Genomic DNA, 25,364 nt, shown 5'->3' with positions numbered 1-25,364 from the left:
CAGACGCAGGGGAGGGCGAGAGAGAAAGAGACAGGTGGGTACCATATGTTGGAGTAATCCGTCAGCACTGACTGAGGTCCATTGTTGACGGCCGAAACGAAACAAAATCGTCCCCCTTTTACCCTCTCCTCCCCGCATCCCCCCATAGATAAACAGCCCCCGGGGCAGACAGTGGGCTGTCCTTGGGGGAGAAGGAGGAGGAGGAGGAGGAGGAGGAGGCGAGGGAGTTAGGAAGGGCAAGGGGGAGGCAGGTGGTATCAGATTTCTTTGCTCTTAGACCAAGAAGAAGAGTGTACAAAGAAAAGGAGCACAAGTGAGCGCGAGGGAAAAGCTTATTGTTGCATTTAGTGACAAGGGAGCTAAACTAGGCTCTAGCAGCTGGTGATTCACATGTCTGTGCAGCGTCTGAGGCAGTAGATAACTTCAACACCAAACAAATATCCCCAGTCTGCCCCTACTAGCTCAACAGCCTGGGAATGGTGGCTCGTAATGCACCTCGTCTCCAGTGCTCTATCCGCTCCCTTCTCCGGGAAAGAGCAATAGATGGAGACACGGGCAGATAGATTCAGGGTGAAGATGCAGAAAAGAGCATGTCACACCCTGCTGCTTCTCTAAGGTCTGCATGCCTTCTGATTTTGGATCAGCAGGAGAGGCTGGGTTCAGAAAGAAGTGGACCCCCCCCCCCCCCAAACTCTTCCCCCTCTCTTGCTATCTCCTTTCTGGAGGGCTGTTATTGAAGCTGAAAGCCAAGCTAAAGCTGTGTGGATGCTGCCATCCTCCTGGGTCATCCAGTGATCCCTTGTATCCATGTGCGCTGCTTCTCCTCACTTTGGCACCAAAAACACCCTCAAACTCCACTAAAATCCCCCCTCGACTTTAATTTACTCCCTCTTTCTCTTTGGCTCGTTCTGTGCTACTCCACTAGTTTTCCTGGCTCTAATCTCTCTTATCTTTGATTCCTTCTCTTTCTCTTGCTACTCAGAGGGAATCATGATCAGAGAGAAGATGAAACAAGACTGAACAGATGTAATACAATCTACAAAGCATGTAAATTTGTTAAAAGGATGATGATACACAGTATAGTATCAGCTCACCTGCCTACAGAGATAGGCCCAGTATTTACACACACACACTGTACACAAAGTGAGATTCCTGAAGAGGTGACAGTTAGTGAGATTGCTCTATGACTTTGGGGCATATATGAGTGAGGGCTTGGTTACAGCCACAGTGAAATCTCATGTATCAAATGCATCACTGTCAGTCACCACATAAACCAGATTGCTTTCCCAGATCACTTTATTTCTCTCCGTCTACATCACCTGATCTGTCTCCCACCTTCACTCTACCTCGCCATATAATGCACACAAATATTTGCTTGGCACTCCTCCAAGTATTCTGTCTTTCTGAACCCCTGGCCTCTCATCTCTAGAAATCTGTTATCCATACCCTTCTTCACAACAGCAAATTCTGACAGCAGGTACGGGTTAGGCGCAGGCCTAAAATAGATCGTCTGGGTCTTCCAATGGAAGCAAAGTCTTGTGAATGCAGCTGTTGGGCTTAAGAGGGGACCCTCGCCTTCCGCCTTTGACTGACAGACAAAAAACGGCTATAGTGACGACTGAATGAACGGCATTCTCGTGTAAAGTATTTAAAAGTTGTTGTAACAGATATGTATTAACCATTTTGCACAGTTTTATATTGGTAAAGAGCTTTTATGGAACTGTCGTCATCAAGGCTGCAGTCAGGAAGTTTTTATTCCAACCAAACATTACAGCAGCTGATTTCACTGATGCTCATTTTTTCCAGCAGACATTAAATTTAATGGGAATTTTGCAGGATTTTGCAAGGACACAAATATAGGCTCCTTTGTAGCACAGAAAGGAGGAAAAACAGTCTGCTGAGCCACTGCGACGGCGGTGTCTACAGAAGGAATCATCGCGGAGAAAATAAAGGAGTTTTAGGTAGTGTTATTCACCATGCCAGTCATGACCTTATTGATTTAGCGTACATACAACAATGCGACAAAGGAAACAGGCAATGGCGAGTATATTTAAGACAGATCAGGGGTTTCCACGGGGTAAACATATATGCAGAAGGAATTTGCAGCTTGAACCAAAGCCTTCTAAAGCCTGTCAATTTCACGGTGGGTTACAAATAAACTACCCTCTGCCAAGCCTTCAACCCTTTCCTCCGACTCCTCATCGTGCACGCCTTCTCTTTTTCTGGTATTAATCAGGTCTTTCCGCCCTCCCCTTCACCAGCTTTCCTGTCATTTGTTTTCGCTCCCTCAAACGTGGATTTCAGACCAGTTGTCCACCAATTTAGCGGAGCTTAAGCAACACCGAATGCCTCAGTCTAAACTATCTGGGACACCTTCGGAACCACCGGCCAGCGGCAGGCCCGTTCAGCTATTTAATGTAATGTTTCCGCAATATAAAGGCACCGTTTGAGTGCTGAGGTTTTTAAAATGGCTGAAGCAAGCTTCTCTGGGCCCCAGACTGACCATTAAAGAGAGGAAAGACCGTATTCAAGAGCCAATGCTATAAAAACTCACAAACTCCAAAAGAACTTCAAAATACGTCGTAGTGTTTGAAAACCCTGGCTGATTTTAGATTTTTTTTTTTCACATACTATTTTTCACAGAAGGGACCTGTTCTAAACTCCGGGGACCCTGCCGACTTCCAGATGGTTCTCTTCAGTTCAAAACTGTTTTGTGAAACGAGAAAACCTCTCCCCTTCAACTATGTCCCGACACTCATCTAATGTTTCTATTGATTCACGGGGGTATACCCATGGTCATAAAAAAAAGAGCTGAACGAATACCCAGAACTGTTTTATATCATGACACAATTCATCATCATATACACACATCTTAAATCCAACACGAGAGCTTTTCGGCTATTTTCTGTTAAGTGAAGGGAAAAGGGCACGGAGAAATAGACAATTAAAGATAATGATGAGGTGAGGAGGGACAGAAAGAAAGAGGAACTCCCTTCCTAGGGAATATAAAAGCAGCTCCCTCTGTACTGTAGGCCTCAGCTCAGTCCAGGCGGCTAATTGATGGCAAATAGCTCTACAGCAGTTTCCTTATACACACACGCGCGTGCGCACACTCACACACAAATACACGTCATATATTATATACACATATGCAGTTTCTCTGCGGTTTTCAACACAGCTCGTTTGGCAGGAGAGGAAGGTCTCGCTCCAGACAGACCCAACCCATAGAGGAAAACACACACACACACACACACACACACACACACACACACACACACACACACACACACACACACACTTATAATATTTAGCACTCATCTCGTATAAGGTAGGACAGTTTAGTAGTCGGGTCATGCTCCTGGGAAGATAAGGCCACATAGGTGCAGGTCTTAGCTGGGTGACGTTTCAGCCATTTCTCCTGCCCAAACCATGATGAGGATAGCACTAGCCTGGCAACCAGGCCTCACATATGGAAACTGTTTAACTCTTATTATTAATAACCGAAAAAAAAAAAAACGTGGGGGGAAAAAAAAGCAAACTAATAACACATGCAAGACACTGCCAAGACCCAGCGCGCGAGACAGAGGAAAAACACATACATACATACACAAACAAAGACTGTCTGCCATGTGCACATGCATGCACAAACACGTACACACAAAGAGAAATGCGCACACTCAGAAGTCTATTGGTTAAACAGAAAAGCGCAGTCCTAGTCAGTGGCCTGTAAAAGCATTAGCCCGCCTGCCTGCTTCGATGGAAATAAAACTCTTTCATGTTTTTGGTTCAGAGGGTTTTTACACCTGGTTGTGGCTGTAGAGATCGAGATAGACACACCCTAACACCCACCCTTACCACACACACACACACACACACACACACACACACACACACACACACACACACACACACACACAGAGCGGAAGTGGGCAGTACAACAAAGGCTGGCTGCTGTACAATAAGTTTAACTAAACAAGCACAAAATCTTTAACTTCCCCAAATGAGGAGCAGGGTTGGGGTGTGCTATTAAAAAAGGGGAAATGGGGAACTATGTGTGCACGCTAGACTGTGTGATTTAGTAAGAGATGTAGTGAGGCACATTTTTAGGTTAAAATAATACAAAACCAGAAACCAGCCAGAAATAAAAGGAAATTTCAGCATGAAAAGTCTGCTCATGGCAGTTTTTATGGCTTTCTTTAGTCTTCATCATTCACAAAACATCTGCTTTAATCCATTTCCCTGCTTAACATATTACTTTTTACTAGATTACACAATTTTTATACTTTTCACTTGCAACACTTACAACTATGGCTATTTGTCATGTGTTTCAGTTATGGAAAACTTAACTAGCAAGACAACAAAGGCATTCTTTCTATCAGGTGAAAGGAGGGTGCCGTGCACGGTTCCAGAGCTCAAGAAGAAGGCAAAAAAAGAAAGGGAAAGAGAAGAGCTACATTCCTCTCGTCCTCCCTGTTGACTCTAATCTCTCCTTTAAAATGGCTCGCACAAAGGACCAGCACAGACTAGCTAATTAGCAACACTTTAGGCCTCTGCAGCTTTTGTGTGTGTAGTGTGTATATGTGTGTGTTCATTGTGTGCATCCTGGGCTCTCAACTGTTTCCAGGGTAACTGCTTGCCCGGCAGCCTTGCAAGCGTTGCACATTTTGTCTTTACTTTCCTGTTGTTCCCCTCTCAGTGTCCATCTAGTTCTGTAGATTTAAGTAGTAAGAAGTAACAGCACAGACCGGGCACTTGGACCGGGATAGGAAATGGTAAATGGCCTTTATTTGTATAGCGCTTTACTAGTCCCTAAGGACCCCAAAGCGCTTTACAAATGCAGTCATCCACCCATTCACACACATATTGGTGATGGCAAGCTACATTGTAGCCACAGCCACCCTGGGGCGCACTGACAGAGGCGAGGCTGCCGGACACTGGCGCCACCGGGCCCTCTGACCACCACCAGTAGGTAACGGGTGAAGTGTCTTGCCCAAGGACACAACGACCAAGACTGTCCAAGCCGGGGGCTCAAACCGGCAACCTTCCGATTACAAGGCGAACTCCCAACTCTTGACCCTTCATCGCCGCGATAGGAGGACCTTATAACACAAGAAGTTCTCCTAGAAGCAAGTCTCATCCTTAGGCACACATCTGGATAGATTATTTTTAGCTAACAAGACCAATCCTGCAACTAAAGACACAGGTTAAGAGTTAACATTTTAATGACTGCACGCATAGCATCAGCAGTCAAATTTGATCAAACTGGAGCAAAACATTTTGTGAATATGCACGACTAAAAGGGTTAAAAAGCTGCTTTCTTTACCAATTACCCTTCTACATATGCAGGCAAGAACTTTTATGATCGTGCAGATTTATTTGCGGCTCAATCCAGAGTGTGGGAGTATCAGTTTTTTGGGATCGTCCCACCAAAGTGCTTGTACAAAATGCCATGCTAAGCCAGGTTATGGATACAGTAACCCAAGAAAAACAATACACATTGCCACATTATTTCTATGATACTAAGTAGATTTGTCTGCCACCACACACGTGAAACATTCATGAACCTTAACTGTGCGCGGCCACCTGTGCAACAACATATTTAACTTACACGTTTCCTTGTTTGGGTAAATGAGTGGAGTGCATGGTTGCAGACTAAAGCTGTCCTGTCTTGGTGCCTTATTCCAGATGAACTCTGCAACAGAGCACCTGATCTCAAGTCAGTTAAAACCAATTATGTCTGGAGAAGCATCCCCAGACACACGCACACACAAGCTGTTACTAATAATAATGAGGTCTTTCAGCTTTGTTTTGTGACCTGTGACCTTATAACAGCCTTCAGTCACCATGGTGACAGGTTGAGGAGTGGAAGTCCTATTTCACTCAACTTTTTAACCTCCATAAACTGTGTCTGCTGCAGCCCATTCCTCGACGTGTCTTGTGTGCATGTGTGTGTTATTTACCTGACAACACCGCCAGGCCTACCCAGTGTGAGTGCTTTCAAACACTCCCATGGCAACCAAACCCAACCTAACCCCTACAGGTGCCCAGGTATGTGTGAGTATAACACTGTCTCCACAACAGAGACAGGACAAACACACACAAACACACATTTTTTTTGTGTGTTCGTGCTGTCTATTTTCATCTCTGGGTCCCTTGACCGGTTGGATCAATCAACCATGACTATGTCCATGCTAGCTCATCTGGTCTGCTGAACCATGTCTACTCTCCGTCTTTTGCTATAGTCCTGTAGCATACTTATGTGGAAGACCGTATTAAGGAGTTTACAGTTTTACAGTACTGCTCAAGTTGATGTGAAAACTGTGGTGAATATTTCTGCTATAATTTCAGAAATGTGCTAAACTATGGTGGATTTTTCCTCTTTAGCTAGAGAATGAGCATGTATTATGAGGAGGTCACGGGGGAGAAATGCAAAAGAACTGAGAGAACAAAAGTGCGAACAAAAAAACAAACTCCGCATTTCAATAGCTTGGCTGGAGAAAGCATTAAAAATTCTTTTATTGACACAAAAAAATACTATTAGAATTAGGTATGTGGGAAAAAAAGAGAAATTTGAGGAGGGGGGGTCAATTGAACACCTTTGAACACTAAAGCTATATTTTGGGTATTGATGCATATTTGTTCTTTAGGTAGATGTTTGTATGCTAATAAGCAAGCACCCAGAAGCTTTAAAGATTTGCAGTAGAGTGCTTCCGTATATCCGGATCTCAAAAGATAGTCAGGGTAGCCGATTATATTTGTTGTGTGTTCATGTCTTAAATCATCCTGATTATTAAGTATGAAGTACTGGTTAAGACAAAGATTGATTTTCTGAGATCCCAACGAGTAAAGAAAAAGTAAAGAAGTCAAATTCAAGGAAGACACAAAAAGGGTACTGCTATTCCTTTTAAGACTCCTAGAGGAAGTAGTTGCTCTATAGGTCTCTTTGTATCAATGCGGTAATAGCAGTGGGTGTTCTGTGATGGTAGGCAACCCTATTTGCCCCTCCTCTGTCTCAGCATGACCTCTGGTGACCTGTGAACCATACTGACCTCCCACATAAAGACGAAGGCCTGGGCAAGACCGAGGGAAAGCTTTTAGGAGGTGACAGCACTCAGGGAGAAGAGTGGGACTGATTTAGTGACCAGAACACATGACAGACAAACAGTTATGGGTTTATGCATGCATGCATGCAGACAGGCAAGAAAAATGCATTGGTATATAAACTGTTGTGCAGATGCACTAAAAAGGAGCTGAATTTGATTATTCCTAATAATCCAGAAACAGTAACTGAAATGCTCTTTTCCCATCTACCTTCTCTTTTCAAGTCACCCCTTCACCTCAATCTGCTCTGCACTCCTGACCTGAAATTGAACTCTGTTGAGTGCTGGAGGTCAAACAAGACACAACAGTCCCAGTGACCAACATTCACCTTCCATAATTCAGCAAAGCCTTTTCAGCCAAAGCTAGCGAATCCCATATGGCTCAAAACCTCCCCACCTCCATTCATACGGGCCATAATTACCGAGTCTAGCCAATCTAACAGGAAGCCATACGTTATATGAATCATCCAGCATCTCTCATCATCTGTTAACATGCTCACACACACAGCATTCTCATACATCTGTCTGCAAAGCACTCCCAGCATCAAACCCAAATGTTCCCTCTTGAACGTGCACACACACACAATGCACACACACACACACACACACACAAAACAGCTATCTTTCATCAGTGTTTGTGTATATCTGAGATCTGTATCGGTTCCCCCTGATCTCCAGTCATCACTGCGGCTCCTTAATTACACCCTTCATTAACTCACATCAGCTCTGTGCACGTGTGTAACTTCCTATATGTGTCTGTGTGAGCGTATACGAAAAAGCGAGCGTGACAAAGATCGCTAGTATCCGAGTGTGTGCGAGCGTGCACACGTGCGCAACACGAGGGAAGCACTGAGGAAAAAATAGAACATGACAAATGGGAGTGGGGATCGAAGCTCCAAACCAATTTCTAAAACTGCCTTTTTCTCAACCAATGTTCCTTTTAAACCCTTGGGGGATGGAGACCACTGCTACAGTCTGCTTCTCACTTTCTATTTGCGCGTAAGAGTGAGTTAAGCACAAGAGAGAGGGGAAAAACTCCTGTCTGGCTGGTTTAGGCAACTGATGAGTAGCCCTGCCAAGAGGAAATGGCACCTTTTTGTCACCATCTCACTCTCTTTCCTACTTTCTTCTCCTCTCTTCCTCTCATCACCAGAAGCGATTAATTGACAGCAATGGGAGGGGGGAGGGGGGGGGGGAGACAGAAATGGGTGAGAAGAGAGAGGGGGTGGCAGCAACGTACAGCATAGACTTAAAATCTGCCAAAAACAAGGAAAAAGGTGGTAGGAGAGACTTAAACGGAAGGAGAGAATAGGAGACACCTGGTTCTCGTCAGTGAACCCTCCACCCAGCCACACATACACACACACTTTGAGGTTTGTTAGGATTTATCCTGCTTACATTTCTCTTCTGCTATGCATCATTTCACGTCCACACCCGGCACCTCAACAAACTGCCATACACTCTCCACCGCACTCTCACTTTTCCACCTCGCTCTCCTCTCGCTCTGTAACTCGGCTCATTGTTTTCCCTCCTTGCCCTCCCTTCATCTCTCGCCACGATGATGGGGCAAAACTGGTCTTCACCCCCTTTTCACTTTCTTCCCTCTTTCCTGCTCTGTTCTTTCTGGGGAGGCAGACAGGCCACATTCCACAGGGAGGCCCAGGCGCCCTTTTCTGACACGTCTCAGCATTACACCCCTCCCTCATCCCTCTATTTCTTCTTTCCAGCCCACAAATGCCCCCCACCCCCACCCCCCTTCTCCGTCCCAGTGCTGCCTCTTCACCCGTCCTTTTACCTTCATTCCTGCTGACTGGTAGTCCCATCTTCCAATTTCTCTTCTCTGTTTATCCCTCATCATTTACTTTCCTATCTTTCTGATTTTCTCTACCTATGACAGACAAAAATAAAAAATAAAAAAATTAGACTCCAAAGACAGAGGCCAGTTTAGAGGTTTGATGGCTGGAGATGGCTGTGATTTCTCTCAGGTTCCCAAGAGGCCCAAGGAAAAGATGGCTTTGTGTTCTGACAACACTGAGCTGTCAGGATCCCAGTATGTCAGTGTGTATATCTTTTCTGCTCCAGTGCGCATTGGCAACGCTGGTCTACACCATAGCTTCAGGTGAGAGACTCAAGCGTGGAGATAAAAGGAGGATAGGGAGCAGGAGGTATGTCCATGAGATTTAGGTAGCGTCTTAAGTTAAAAAAAAATGTATGCATGTATATATATATATATATATATATGTATATATATATATATATATATATATATATATATATATATATATATATATATATATATATATATATATATATATACACCATTATTTTACAATCAAGTCTGAATATGAAAGGACGAAAATCAAAAGACCAGTACAGACTAAAAAGTTAGAAATCCTAAATTGAAATCTAAAGCTAAGACATTTTCCTTCTAGTTTTTAAAGACTGACTATGAAATAAATAAATCTAATAAAACTTAGTAAAGTCGTATGAAAATGTCTTAAAATAAGTATAATGTTCTCTTTTAACCTCCTAAGACCCAAACTCTTCCACGGCATGCATTTTTAATTTCTCTTTGATATTTGGGCATATTTGGGGCAGATGAATGTAAAAACAAAGAATTACCAGATTATTTTTTTTACCTTATTTTTGTTTTTAAGAAAAATAAGAGCCACATATGAGGATATTCATTTAAAATTTTGATAGAACAGTAGCAGTATAATGTCCTCGTAAGTGGATATCAGGCCCATGTAGAGCAAAATTGAGTATTTTGGTCTAAATGCCCCAAAATGTGATGTCTGCATATGTAGACGGCAGGTCCTAGGAGGTTAAATAACAAAATTCACTCTTAATAAAAGTTAGGATACAACAACAAAAATAACATCTTAACTCCTGCTGCATTTAAACTACATATAGTATATTTTAATATTTTCTAAGATCTTTCATTTAAACATGGATAAAATATTAATAATAACAAAGTTTAAAAAATAAAACAGATGAAAGATAAAAGATAAACTTAAAAAACTCAGCTCCTATCAAAGAAATAAACACTCCAAGGTGCTTTAATCTTATCCAGGGAGTGAGGCAACGAGAGCGGAGAGTTTGGGAGGTGTGTGAAGGGAAACAAAGGCTTGTGATATTTCGAAGGGCTGAAGGTGGCACACAAGCTTGTAAATGTACGCGTGAATCTTAAGTCAGTGAAAAGACACGGTACAGGTGATTCTAATAGCATTTTAAGCAGACACATGTTTAAGAGTCCTCAACATAATCGCATGTATGCAAAAACTACGCCTCACAATCCAAAATGCATTGCTGTGAAACACCCATAAATCAAGTAAAAAAGAACACAATGGTTCCAGACGAAAAAAACACAAACATGTATAGCACAGGAAGACCACACCTTTAACTCTTAACAAGTCAACTTCGCGAGAATCGAGTTAAACTAAAAAAAAAGAAGCTGTTCATGAAGAACTACCACAATGCAAATTTACAGTCACATATGTGGATGTAACATTTTTGTGAGGTGAGCGTTGGGATCTGGAGGAAAGGTTGTGCTTGTCTAGTACAGCAAAAGAGAGGAAGAGAAAAAGATGGAAAGAGAGAGGGAGCTATGTTTGTGGTTGGTAACCCGCTCGAGAGAGGAAATACCAGGGTTCACGCACACATACACACACCTATATACACACACACACAGGTGCAAAAACATAGAGAGCATAGACACGTCCAAGAGAATAAAGACCTGCTTTGTATGAGCTACAGGTTTGGTGTTTAAATGTGTGCATTTGTGCGTGGCAGTGTGTGTCTCTGTGTGTGTGTGTGTCCTCGGCTGAAGGTTGCTGAGGAAGCAGGGTGAGGATGCAGTCATGGGAAGGAGGAGGGAGGGCAGGACAGGAGTGAAGGGCTTCGAGTGTTCTTCATTCACCTAAGGCTCCATCATTATAATTAGGGGGGAATCATTTTAGCAGCAGGGAGGAAACCCTGATTTTTTTGCCCCCCCTGGGTTTCCTCACTAGAAAGAACCCAGAAACCCACACTGACCCTCTGTGACGGGCAAACATACAAAGCATGCATAAAAAAAATAAACAGGAGGACAAAAATGTGTTCTATCTATTAATCTACTCAATAAAGAAAACGCCTCAACATTTACTGAAAAACGTGAATCACTAAGTTTCCACCATTAGATCATTAGACGACAGCATGGCGGACATTTTTGTGTATTTACGGACAAATGACTAGTGTAGAGACCTTTATATGAAAAAAAAGTTGTGAAATTCTGTGTGTGTGTGTGTGTGTGTGTGTTTGTAAGTTTGTAGTACGTGTAAAGGTCCAGGGTCCTTCAGACAGTAATCAGTAGAGAGTTATGTGGATTCTGAGGGGAATGAGAAATAAAATTTTCATCCAAGAAGTTCCGGGAAAAGTTTGGAAATTCCATTTGACGCAGTGGCCAGTGTGTGTGTGTGTGTGTGTGTGTGTCTGTGTGTGAGAGAGAGAGAGAGAGCGAGAAAGACAGAAGAAGAATAGCATAACTCCAGACGTTATGGACACACATCCGAGTGCTATATGGAGTGTGTCATAAAAATAAGAATCTGAAATGTACACACACACAGAGCTTACCTACAATAGCTCATTCTTCCCTGTTTTCTTCTTCAGAATTGTGAGGACTGTGTAAATATCCATCACTGGGAATCTCACGAGTAGGAATTAATGCGGGGAACTGTGTCCCAGTGGAATTATTTGGCACATTACGAAGAGTGGCTAATTAAAGCAACGACCAGCCAACCTGTCAGAGCTTTTCACTGTTCGCACACACAAAGCTAACTATTACTGTGTGGCCACTCGAGTGCTGTCACATCTGTACGTTATGCAATGACCTCACGTGTACATGCTGCTCCATACGATGTGCCATATATACAATCACGAGTTGCACAAGGGTTGCAAAACAAGTCTCATGAGTACATATAGACAAATGGAAACAGTGCAAAAAGCATGCATTACACCCATAGGGAGACCCCACAAAGGCCTAAAAACAACATGCGCACACTTATATGCAACACTAAAGCACACACCTGTTGCTGTTGCAGGTGGAGTAAGTCAACTGGGCTGATCTCTCCATTGGTGTCTCCGTTGGACCCACCCTCTCTACCGCCCCCTCCATCCGACTGGCTACTGAGGCTGCTGACTCCGTTCTGGTTGGACGGCGTCGTACGAATGGTCTCAGAGGCTGATTCCACCATCATCACTGGCACCTGAGGACAGAAGGGCGTGTCACAGGTTGAACAAAACTGACCTGGGCAGTTTCAGCTCTTATCTGATAGAACGGATCAAGTTGGGAAACTAAAGTTATGCTGAAGGAGAGAGAGAGAGAACAGTGTGCGTATACGTGCATATACACTTTCCTTTCTAAAAAGGGCTCGCGGTCATGCACAAACCTGCCCAAGAGGCCACAAAGCAACACCTAAAGCAGACACTTTTTTTGTGTGCGTCTCCATGTAAATGTGTGTGTCTCTGAGCATACACAATGGATTAGGATCACATGTGCAGCAAATCTAAACTGACAAGTCTGTTAATACTCTGCTATATAGTTAAATAACACACACATTTCTCCAATAATCAGAGGTGGCATGTGTGCGCTGTGTGTGAGACATGAGCTGGTTGCTCTTTGAGAAAGATCTGTTTGATGCACCTTCAGAGGGCCTCTCTAATTAGAGCGTGTTCCTTCCACAAAACCCGACAAAACGAGCCGTTCCTGGATGTGTTGTTGTTTTTGAGAAACAACGCCTCGCAAACACACAGGCGCATTTGCCATCGTTAGGAGCTCGAGCGTGGGAGAGAGGAGACACAGAGACACACACTCTGCGTGCGCCGAACACACACAAGCTCAGCTAATACAAAACAAAACAAACCTTCACACAAGCACGCAGGCTGTGAACTCCTAATGACAAGCTCAATCTCGTCTTTCTGCCTCATCCAGTTTTAGAAATTAACACACACAGACACACACAAACATGCAAGTGCACACTTTAAAAGGGGAAAGTTCTCTTTGCTTTTACTTCAGCATTCCGGAGTGGGTACACAAAACGCCATCGAGGCATTCTACCTGCCGTCTGCGTCTGTGTGCGCGCGTGTAACGCATGTGTGTGTTGTTTCAGAGGCGTACAACCCATGCCTTCTGGGGAAACAATAAAAGCTATTTCATGGGAGAATCTAACTTTTCTTTTCCTCTGAGGCAAGAGTAGGTGAACATGAGTGTGTGTGTGTGCATATTTTTTTTCTCTCTGACAGCAGGTGAGGGTGAGAAATCGCTGGTGGCTTTGTTAATGGAATGCTGCCAAATGTTTGCTGGGGGACAGGGACCTTAGCATGTTTGTGTGCATGTAGGGGGAGGTTACAAGTGTGTGCAGGTGGATGGGCTTGTTAAATGGTCAGTTCTCTCAAATCATACTCCCCCCCCCAAAAAAACAAAACAAAACAGGTTTTCTCATTGATGAGGTCTCCAGCCCTGCTGATAGTCTGGTTCCACTTTTAAAGGTTTTGCAAAACCCGGATATAAATTTTCCGCTCTTTTGTGTCAGTTCCACTCTATATCACTTTTTTTTCTGGGGATAGAATCAAAAGTATTGGAGGCAAGCGTCTCAAGGCCTTAGAACGTGGAAATAAATCCATGCAAGCTATCAGTGCCACTTAAGCGCACCGGGCGAACGTGGATCATCGAGGAATTCTATGAGAAGGATTCAGAATGTCTTCGTTTATATGAAAACCTCTCTCCGGTTTCAGTCCCAGACGAGCTACTGTTTGGCCACTGTGGCGAGACCATTTTTTGCCATACATATTATTATTTTTTAAAATATTGCGAGCTAAACCTTTAAAAGTACAAGGTGCTTACTGACATATTTCACCAGTTCGAGACTCTTCCCTAACAAGCAGCGCCATTCGAGAGCCACAAATCACACTGCAGTATTTTTCCTCCCCATTAACTCTCCCCTGTCTCCCTCCTGGCACCCATCCGCCTGTGAAGTTAAGAGTGAGAAGTAGAGCGTTATTGTGACATTTAAAGCTAGTCACTTAATCTCCAACCTCACTCCTCTCCTCAGTGCGCTCTCTCGCTCTCTTTTTCATTGTCCCACCCCCACCCCAACCCTCATCTCCTCCCGCCTTCATCCAGACCCCTGCTAGGTCAAACTACTCCCTGAGGTAATATTATGAAGCAAGGCATAGTGCTGAGTGATCAACACATCTCGCCGCACAGTCCACTGACTTTGCACTGCGGTAGAAAACTCCTCACATCATCACACATTTCACTACGCATGAATCACCGGTCTGCTATCTATCCCACACTATATTGTGCCATGCCGTAATGTACTGTAGACCCATCTGCTTTTTACTCTTTCTCATTGACCTTATTAGCAATGAGGGGAAGAGAGATAAAGACAGACAGAGAGATGGAGCTTGCAGGTGGACAAGGACCTAATGGGAAAGTGGGAAGTGTTTAAAGCTGCAAGCACATGCCTTGTCTTTTATACACACACACACACACACAGGCCAGTGTGGTGGTATGCCCATCTAAAGGGTGTGTACTCTGTCATATCCTGTAATGGGTGTATATAAGTTGGTGTAATGGAGGTCGGGAAAAAGGCAGGGGCATAAATCTACCCTGAAGTCTTTGATTAGGGTTATGATACACACACACACAGACACACACGATTTTTACATTTAAGTGTTTCTGGCAGCGAAGAGGAGCTGCCCGTGCAAAGGCCTGCCTCAGCCCGCTACCCCGCTCTCAATCTGCGCCTCTTTCTTGCTCTCTCAATCTCGCTACATGCTCAGACCCTCTCTTGCTGAACCCCTGACCTGAGAGTGTGTGGGGAGAGACATTCCCACTACCCCGAGGGGACTGAGCAAGGGAGGGCGGAGTGCAGATCAGAGAGATAAAGAATGTGTTTGGAAGAGAGGGAAATAAAAGGCCTCTTTTGCCTTTTAATTGGGATGGAGAAGAGAAGGAGGGTAATGGGACTCAACATGTTTCTGATGACTCTGGCGTATACGTGAGTGTTTGTGTGTGTTTGTCTAAGAGGCTGACACCTACCTTTGTACTGTAATGGATTAGCTCACTGCGAACGCTTGGTGCATGTGTTTATGTGTGCGTCTGGTGAGATTGATGAGCCGAGAGGCGTTGGGACGAGTCTTGTTGCAACACGTACTGTAGCTTGTTCAGATGTTCCCAAAAACACAGCATTAATAATAATGATCAGAACAAAAAACTCTCACTCTGTTTCCTCCCATTGCTCTGGGTGTGTGAAGTTCAAACAAGCCGAGCCAAATGCCCAGTAAGCTGGCTCACCGCGGCTGACTCCCAGGCTTTGTCTGTGGTATTTGCTCTGTCAGATTCCTCCTGGTCACTGCTCATCAGGAACTTTGTAAAACCGGACCGGTTTCACTTTCTGCGAATGCATGTGTGTTTGTGCGAGAGGGGGGAGAGATTTGTGTACGGCGTGTATTTATGTGTGCATCTGTGTTTACAGCAGCTTAGTGAGATAATAAGTCTTTATCATGTTATGCCTCATGTGGGAATATTTCCTGCACTCCCAGAACGCCTGTTCTGTTTCCTCCGCCTTGCATCAGCTCACAGGAACGCTGCTTATTAGGCAAAGAACTGAGGGAATAAGAGTGGGAGGGAGAGTGAGTGGAGGAGGGAGGGGGTAAGGGGGAAAAAATGTCTGTACCAGTATCTACACTCCATCATCTATCTACTTTCATCTGACTCTTGAATTATCTCTCCTGCTCTCTTCATGCCGTCTTTCTCCCTCTGGTTATGCCTGGCAACTAGTGGCAGGTTCAACCCTGGAAAACATTAAAGTTTTCACCCTGAAATAGAACCCACATAGGTTATGTCTATGATCTCTGATAGTTCAATCAATATTTGTGAGCAAGTGAGACTGTCTTCTGAAGACAGTATCTGAGGAGCCACAGCTCTAACCCGTTTTGTAATCAGGAATCTCAATTCAGAGTTGACAAAGAGTGGCTCTGTGGATGCACAAAATATCTGGTTAACTGTTACAACTGCGAGGACTTTACTTCATTACAAATGACAGTCTCGGAGGAAGGAATGGGAATCGCAGTCGTTATTGTCACTCTGTCCATAGAACGTCCTATTTACTGTCACTGGGGAAAGCTAAAGGATTTGTCTCCTGAAAACATTACAAAGAGCCTAAGCTGCTCTACATTTGCGCTTTGACAAGGACAGGAACACTGTCATGCAAAGACAGATCATGATTTAGTAAACACTTACACGCCCATATTCTCACACTCTCACCCAACAAGCTGTCAGACTCCGGTGCTAAATAAACTGTGACACTATCCCCGAGGGAATCTGATTTAACCCCAAACGCCAGAACAAATCCAACTATCAGATCTGGCCACTTATGTCTTCATAAATCCATTTGTTGGTTAATGAGTGAGAAACACAACCCGAAACACTGAGTAAATTGTACTTATCTCCCACAATGACATACTCTGCTGTTGGGTGTAAAACAATAGAAAGAAATGAAAAGCAATAAGTAGATATATTTTCTTTAATAAATAAAGCAGTGACTATTGGAGGAGTTCTACAACATCTTGCTATCAAAGCACCTAACGCTTTACCTTTTTACACAAGCAAATGACTATTTAACCAATGAGGCTACCGTGTGCGTGTCAGCACATGCTTAGCAGACTTGTTAAGAACAGTCACTCTAAAGTCAGTTAAACTAATTACTGTCAACAGAGCATGCATTGTTGTGAAGCATATTCATAGTGCTAACTATATTTGCCTTATTTCACTGCTTATTAACAAAATGTTACCAGTTCTCTGTCAAGACACCGAATTGCTTTGTTGCATTCAGTTTAATCCAAAAATATTCACCTAGCCTCTGTGGATGTTTCAGAGATCTTAAGCTGTCTTCTCCTTCTATCCTTGAGAAGAAAGCGAAAGAAGAGAATGAGAGGAAGAGGAATAGGAGGGATATCTGTGTGGCATTTCTGAGCTGACGTGTATTAGTTTCAATAAAAAAAAAAAAGAATGAGGTCAAAGGTGAAGTGAGGAAATAACACACTACATTCACACACAGGCACAAAAGAAAAACAAAAAAACGTGTGTGCATAAACCAGACATATACCAGCCAGGTAGACTTCAGCAGAGAGCTAAAGCTAGCAGCTGCTAGCAGCACTGCTCCGGGCTACTTTGGCTGTCAGCCAGCGCTAACAGGTTGGCTAACAGTAAAAGGGCTAATGCTAGATGTCTGCGGCTGCCCTGGCCCTGCTCCAGTGCTAACAGGTGAACTCCATTATCCCAGACAGATAGTCAGTCAGATGTGGGCCAATATCTACTACCGGCTGGCTGGCTGACTGACTGGCTTCAAAGAGCATCATCAACCCAGAAAGAGGAGCTAGCAGCACTGGCCTGTACTCTGACCTCCACTGTGCTGTGCAGCTGGCTAATGAAGAAGCCGGTGCTTTTGTTAGGGAGTGGAGAGAAGAAGAGAGGGGGCTCAGAGTGCAAATGATAAGAAAATCCCTCACTATGAAAACACGAGGAGTTTTTCTATACTTCTGCAGGACTGTCTGCCATATGGTGTTTAGTTTGGGTAAGCATTTAATAGCACTTTTGCGTGTGCATGTGTCTCTGCACATGCATGTGCGCCTTTCTGTGTACTGTTGTAGAGTATGTATGCTAACTTGCAGTATGCTTTTTGCCTCTTCTATCTATTGTGCACGTCTATGTTTGCATGCTGTGTGAATTGTGTGTCTTCTTGCCCTCCTGCAGTTCTCAGAAGACAAAGTCCCTGTTTACAGAGCCCATAAAGATTAGCCTCCCTCGGTCAGGTGGGTTCTGGAGCCATAGGTAAACACACAGCACATTCCGCACCGATGAGATCGCTCCGTATGTGTGTATGACCGGGGCAAACATACACTCCTGCCTTCACCTCGACCCTTCTTTTAGAGTGCAGTAAGTGATTTACCAGCTTGGAGACTGCTGTCTGTTCACAATACTGGAAACAAAGATACACACATACATAAACGCACCACACACACAAATATTTGTAGAAAGCATGGGCTTCATGCACACCTCATTTATCTCAGCCTAAGATCACGGGTTGTACGGTACATTCCTAAAGAGGTAAAACTTGTGCACGTGCATGTTCATGTGCCCATTTGCCAGTTGAAAATCACCCCGTGATCATGAAGGTACAAAATCCCAGATTTTACCTTCATCTCTTCCCTCTGTCTTGAGAGGTAATGGAGGCTGAGGGTCAGGCTAATACGGTTCACACAAATATTACTCAGATTGTACTTAACATGGTGGAACAGAGGTGAAGAGGGCGGTGGAGGAATGCAGGGCAAGGAAAGGAGCTTTTTTGAAAAAGGCGATGTGCCTTTATTTGGATCTGAAACCAGCTAGAGCGCCGCGGAGCAATTAGCAGCTCTGTCCTACGAGAGCTCTTTATTAGAATGACCTTCACTGTGAAGGGGGAGGGAGGGGTGAGGGGTGCAGAGAGGGACAAAGAAAGAGAGAGGCAGAGAAATTTTTTTGAGGAATACGGATGAAGGGTGTCAGCTGGGACACAGTCACATGACATGAAGGTGAAACAGATGAGTAAACTGAGACGTAAGTACCCATATGGAAAAGATATATATAAATCTTATAAAGTTTGTATCTGTCTTGTGTGAAACTTGTATGAAAAGCATATAAGAGTGAAAACCCTTGAAAAAGCCATAAGATCCCTTGAAAAATTATATAATGAAACTTGTATGTTTTGGATACTTCCTAAAACAATATATGAAAGTAATGAGAAAGTGGCCACTTTCATGAGTAAATCACATATAAGTTTTTACTATTTCTTTTCCATATGGGTATGTTGAAATTTACATATTTGGGCCACAGAAGTGACACGCAAACAATATGCGATGTGGTCAGTGTGACCTAATATGCAACCCTTAATGTTAGAATTCAAATGCACACATTCTAACACAATTTCAGTCTTCAGTCGTTTCAAATTTGATAAGACAAATATGCCCGTACATTCGTGTGCATGTGTGTGTGTAAAAAGTGGAATTTCATTTGCTTACTATATAGAAAAACCTGACACCGATATCCTCCACTTTCACTGAATAAATTACCAAGTACCTAATTTCAATCAAATGGGACGTTTTATGTTTTATGGCGTGAAAAGGCAAAATTGTGGAGGAAACAGAAAGAGGAAGCGTGACGCGTACGTGTGTCGTAGTAGCCTTTAGGTGAGGCGAAATTTCATTTACAATCAAAAATTTGCATTGAAAGGAAGATAAAGTGAAAAGATTTAATATTAGCGTAAAATGGGGGAAGAGCAACCTACAATAATAAAGGGTTATGATGGATTATTCGAAGAAAAAAAATAGTGGTGTATAAAATATAAATAAATAAATATCAAAGTGGACATGATATAATTTTGTACATCGGCTTTCAAGTCGGGCACTTTGCATTTCCTAGTTAATTAATAGATTGGATCGGAACGAGTTTAATCAAATATAATTGAATAAGTCCACAGTAAAAACAGGCCAGACTTTAAAGGAGACATGCAGAGAAAATGATAGCATGTCCAGTTTTCAAATTAATTGGATTTTAGTACTTTTGAACTTGGTCCAAGCTGCTACAGACTAAATTAACTCACATTCTATCCAAAAGTGCTAAAACAAGATGATATCCCTGAGCATTCAGAGCACTCACACAACTTCTTGTGCCCCCCCTTTTTAGAAAATAAAAATAAAAACCAACAGTGCTGCAAACCAATGAAAGTCTGTAATGTATTGCATGTTATTGTTAGTTTTTCTGTTCTTCTCGCTCTTTTCTCCTCACTTTTGTCTTACAGGCCACAACTAAAATATTAATCATTTCTCAGGCAGTTCTCATTGTATTAAAAAATGTCTCCTTTATAATTTATCAGAGAAAGAAAAATCTTTGTTATAGTGACAAGCATGCTAATTAATAGAAGTAGAAGGAACACTGAGAGAAGTAATACTAATTTGGTACATGCTAATATTAATAGAATAATTTATGGCACAGTATAAATAAATTAATAGAGTAATTCGTTTGAAAAGGGGATGCCTTCAATTCAATTTAGGAGAAAAGAGTAAAAAAAAAGAAGTCTGCCTCTTGGACAAGGACATTAATAGCTGTGCTCTATCACCAGAACAGAAAAGGAAGAGACAAAACTAAACACGCACAGTTCACTTTTAAAACGCATCAATATTTCAGTCAGCTGATGAAAATTGGATGAGCAACACTTGTATTTGCTGCCTTGTTATTTTCATTTGCTGTTTAAGGACTTTTGGAGTTGTGCAGAATCTGCAAAAGGCATCTACATGCATTTAATTGCACCCCCCCCCCAATTTTTTTTCTTTAAATGAACTCTTCTCATTGGCTTTATGTAAACTAACAGCTGTGTGCCAGGCAGTGGGCAAGAGACGCAGGGAAATAGAGGGAGTAACAAAGACTGAGAGTGAGTGAAGTGGACTGGGTCATTACCATCCTTATTACTCCTCATTAAAATACACCCATCACAAAGACATTCTTCTGAGTGTGTGTGTGTGTTGCGCGTGCGGGCCTACGTGTGCGCCCGCACGCCGCCGTGACCGAGCATACACGCGTGCACGCTCGTTTCTGGCGCTCCTGATGTGCACGTGTGCGTTCGTATGCAAAAGTGACAAAAAAAGAACAATATAATTGGAGAAATGTACGCAGTAATAATAGGTATTCACAAAATGATAATTCATATTAAACAGGGTGCACAAAGTCAGCCTCATTTGCATGTTTTAGATTATATGCATTTCAAAAGTAATTTCCGCAGGGCATATGAATGACATTAATTCCCGGGCGGGTTCTGCTATAGACCTCAAACTATCAAACACTCAAACATTTAACAGATGAAAAAAAAGAGGGAGCTAGTGCCTTGGCAGGGGAGATTTCAAGGTTAAAGTGTTTGAATGTGAATTTTTAAACTTCTGTCTTGGTTTGTTTAAAGTTGCTCTAAAGCTAGACTAAGAATTCCATTAATTCGGAGACTTTGGGGGGTTTTTTTGCTACTCAGCTGTATGCGCGCATAAGTGTGTGTTGGGTGCGTGGGTATGTGTGTGTTTCCAGTAACAACCCGAGAAAGACACCTTCCCTCCTAATCCACCACCATTTCCTCAGCAATAAGCCAGAATTGGTCTGACTCACTTTGTGAGTCATGTGCTTTTTTTCACTCCAGAGGCAGAGTAGCACGATCCAACAGAGAGAAAGAAAGTCAGAGCTGCGATAGCCCACATCAACTGACCCCGACCGATTGGGGGGGGGGTGATGAAATGGATGAGGAGAAGGATGTGGCGAGGGAGGGGATAGGGACAATGGGAAGAGCAGGGAGCAGGACAGGGAGACAGAGGGTTCCCTCTCCTCATCTGCTCATGCCGAGAGGAAGACCCCGGGGCAGGAAACAGGCTGGATGAATGTGTGATTCCAGTGGAAAACTCTGGATGCCACGGACAGCATTCTTCTCTTATTAGGGAATCTGGTCTGCAGCCACATTATAGCGCTTGTCTCATTACTGCCTATGAGCATTTCTATCAGACACACTCACTGGGCGCGCACACACAGAAACACACACCATCAAGATGTTCCCCACCTGTTATTCTCACAATGTCTTGGCGAACACACAAAGTCATAACTCGGGAAGAGGGGAAAAGAGTAAAAGGAAGAAAAAAAATGAAAGCGTGTAGGAAAAAAAAAGAAAGCTAAAGGGCTCAGCATGTCTGTGTCTTGTTTGTGGTTTGTCTTCATCTGTAAACAGAGCTGCTGCTGTGAGTATGTTAGCATGTCATTATCTCATTAAGAATTGAGGGCTTCTGTGCGAAGGATTCTACTGTTTTGTTTGTGAGCGTTCAGCGACTGATGTTGTACAAACACAACAACCGCAAAACACACATATCCTACAGTGCAGACACACGGGGACGCGAGGAGACGGTGGCAAAGACTCGCATATAAAAACACACGTAAACACGGCTCCCGTCAATGTGTCTCAATCTGGAAATGTGCAGATTTTAAAGAAATAAAAAAGAGGGGCCAATTTGCGGTGCACTATGACTAGAAAGACTTCATAGAGTAAAGAGGAGGGGGTACATCTAGGGTCAATAAAAGTGGGCTAATTGGGGCCTGGGAAACATGTTTGTTTTTTTCACTTGTTCTCCCCCCCTTCTTCTTTCTTTCTTTTCCCTCCAGCCAGTCACGGCAGATCTGTTAATCTGAGAAGGACGAGTGGAGAAAGCAAAGAGGATTACATTCAATAAGACATTAAATGTTGCTCACACATGCACGTATGCGGACCGATTTAACATGCCATAAGGCAGCCGTAGGGTGTATGTATTGACCAAGATCTGTCTGTCTTAACCGATGACCAACGGGATGCAGGGCTCTCCGCTGGTCCACTCTGCTTCATCAATACTCCGCTGCTCAGTCTATTCAGCAGCAAAGAGCTTTCCTACGGCTGCAGTTCAACACAGGATCAATGTTATGAGCAATGCAGACAAACTGCTGCTAAACAGATCGGCCCCTGCCTCGAAAGGCCCGCCACAGGACCAGCTCCCCCTATGCTTAGATCGTTCCACTAATGGAGCTCTCCGCCGGGGCCCCCAAGGGCCCCTAACCACTAAACAGGCCCCCAGGGAATCATCCCCCCCTTCTCTCCCTCCTGTCATCTCCAAATCCCTCAATCATTTCTCCATCCGCATGGTTGTATTGACCTACACCTCTTTAATCAGGACCGCTTACTTGTCCTTCTGCAAAACTGTGTGTTCGCACTCAAATGTGGAGTCTATGTATTTCAACTGCTGAGAGGAAAAGTCAAGCATGACTGTTTCAGGAAGTGAAAAAGAAGGGGGAGGGAAAAATCCCTCTCTCTCTCACTCACTCTCCCCCTTGAATGTTTCTGGGATCCCTCGCTACATGACTCCCGACTAGTCATTCTCCTGCATTTGTCTTCTGTAATAACACTGAAAATAGCAAGAGATGAAAAAAAGAGCAATGGAAAGAACCTGCATATTTGTCATTTCCGATTGTTTACCTTTTTCACGGCAAATTGACTTTTACATCTCCTGTTACTGGAAGCTCTCTGGGCTCGACTGCCAGGGCTGTCTGGCTCTGGCCTCGGCTGCCAAGCCCGTCTCTGGGCTTTATGACCTGGCTCTAGGGAGGACTTTTAAGGCTTTCAACTCAAAAGTCATTCCAGTGATACAATACTGCTTTTGTCCTGACCACCTTTGTTGTTTTCTTTCTGTCTCTGCTGCCTCTCACTCTCTCTTTGGCTCCTTCACTTTTCATCTCTCATTCCCAAATCCTTTTTGTTTTTTCACCCGAGTGTTAGTCACAAAGGCTGGGGCCTGTATCTTGCCCGTTCCTGTTTGTTTGCAGAAAAAAGTGGACTTGTTGCATCATGACTGGTTGACTATCAAACAGAAAGGATGTGCTTTAGAAAACACACATTAAAGCCCTCCAGCTGACTTTTAAGGCTTGCTGTGGGGTGAGCCTGGTCGAAGCAGCTAGAGTTTCCCTGTGGTGGCTAGGCGGTGCGCTGTGGTTCGGATCTTCCTGGATTCTGGTAGGACTGAGGTTTGCCTGCAGGGACCTCCAAGTGAGCCAGGCAGCAGGCCTGAGCTAAACTGAGGCCAGAGCCAGGAATAGTCCTGAGAGCAGAGGACATGGCTAATGGTGTGTTTGTAAGGGCAAACCCAAACAAACAACCTGCAGTTTGAATTGAAGGACCGAGCAGGGCTCAGGCCAGATGCTGCGGAATAGGAGAAACACACACAAACAGATGCAAACGCACACAGAGGCGATGGCTGAAATAGACATGCGGCAAAAGAAGTGCACCATGTGCTTCCAGGCTGAAGTCATGGCATTAGCCTCGGCACTGCGCGCACGCACACACACACACACAGACCTCTGTGTGTGTTTTGTGTGTTACTCATGCAAACTGAGGTCCTACAATTTCTTTCCATATTCACACTAATGAGAGAAAGCGGCCAGAAGATCTCCTCTGTAATTACTCCCCAAGGAGCAAGGATTCAGCAATGACCATAGCGCATCAACAAATGCACACTCATACACTCACACACACACATCATCCAAATATACAGCATGCTGAAACATCTGAAACAGCATGTGGCTGGCATTTAAATATGTTCACCTGTTGGGTACAGGAGCATTTGTGAGACTGAGCGAGACAGAAACACCAGTAATACCATCGTATCATTAACGAAGGACATCTGCTAATTAGAACGCCGCCAAACAGGTAATTGTGTGTGAGGCTGCGTATGTGCATGTGTGCACGCCGTAAAGGGCATTTTGTAAACAAACGTTAACACCATTCACCTCGCAATTAGACCCTTATCACCGTCGCCTACGCAGAGTAGTTGAACTCGGTCCAATCTGTCGTGATGGCAAATCTGCATGGAGCCATAAAAAGGGTAGTCCTGCAGGAGATGAGGCTGCGTGCTGGAGCACGTGCTTATGCCAGGGAGAGAGAGGAGCAGAAGATGGGCTCTACATGAGGTCGGTTTTTTGATGAAATCATTCTTTTTCCTACTTTTTTGAGCCTTTAATTCAGCAGCTTTGAACAACTTTGATAGTTCAATAGTCAAAACACACTGTTTTACACCATAGTTAAAAACCTGCTCGCGCTCAGACAAAGAAGCAGAGGTATACAACAGAATCATTTTGTCTGTCTGAGAGTGAAGAGTTGAGAAAGGAGCCTTTGAGGCGCACACGCACACACGCTGCCTGCCCAGTGTTTGCGGTGGCGGAGCACAGCTGGTAACATCTGGATGTATTTTGTAAGTGTTTACATTTCCAAAATGCAGAAAAACTACACAGAAAGAGAGAAAGAAGAGAGATGGAATTCTGAAAAACACTACAGGTGCCAGAAGAGTAATAAAATAGGAGAGCAAGTCCCAAACGAAGATTGTTTAAAATCTATCACGCTGGAGTTAGCTCACTTACACACACACACACACACACACACACACACACACACACACACACACACACACACAACCGTTGGCCTGTTGTAGTTATTGCCATAATCTTAGTCCAACAATAACTGACATCTGGTGCACTAATTGGCAGACTGCAGCTTCTCCATCTGAGTTTTAACCCATCAGACTTCCCGTACTGCAGCAGCTCAAATGAAAACTGAGACTTGCACACCAGTTTCTCTATATGCACCG

The 25,364-nt window shown here is 43.7% G+C and overlaps 1 protein-coding gene across 2 annotated transcripts in view; it reads right to left on the bottom strand.

Annotated features, from left to right (window-relative positions):
* The window catches only part of foxp4 (forkhead box P4), a 91,678-nt gene that overhangs the window by 43,791 nt on the left and 22,523 nt on the right, over nucleotides 1–25,364 (bottom strand). For both annotated transcript variants that reach the window (XM_026168319.1, XM_026168320.1), the window contains exon 2: nucleotides 12,164–12,343. In XM_026168319.1, coding sequence (XP_026024104.1) covers nucleotides 12,164–12,334 — 171 coding nt within the window. In that variant the 5' untranslated portion in view covers nucleotides 12,335–12,343. The remainder of the gene's footprint in view (nucleotides 1–12,163; nucleotides 12,344–25,364) is intronic.

Source organism: Astatotilapia calliptera, chromosome 5 (genome assembly GCF_900246225.1).
Source record: "Astatotilapia calliptera chromosome 5, fAstCal1.2, whole genome shotgun sequence".
Taxonomy (NCBI): domain Eukaryota; kingdom Metazoa; phylum Chordata; class Actinopteri; order Cichliformes; family Cichlidae; genus Astatotilapia; species Astatotilapia calliptera.
This window is presented reverse-complemented; position numbering and strand designations above follow the sequence as displayed.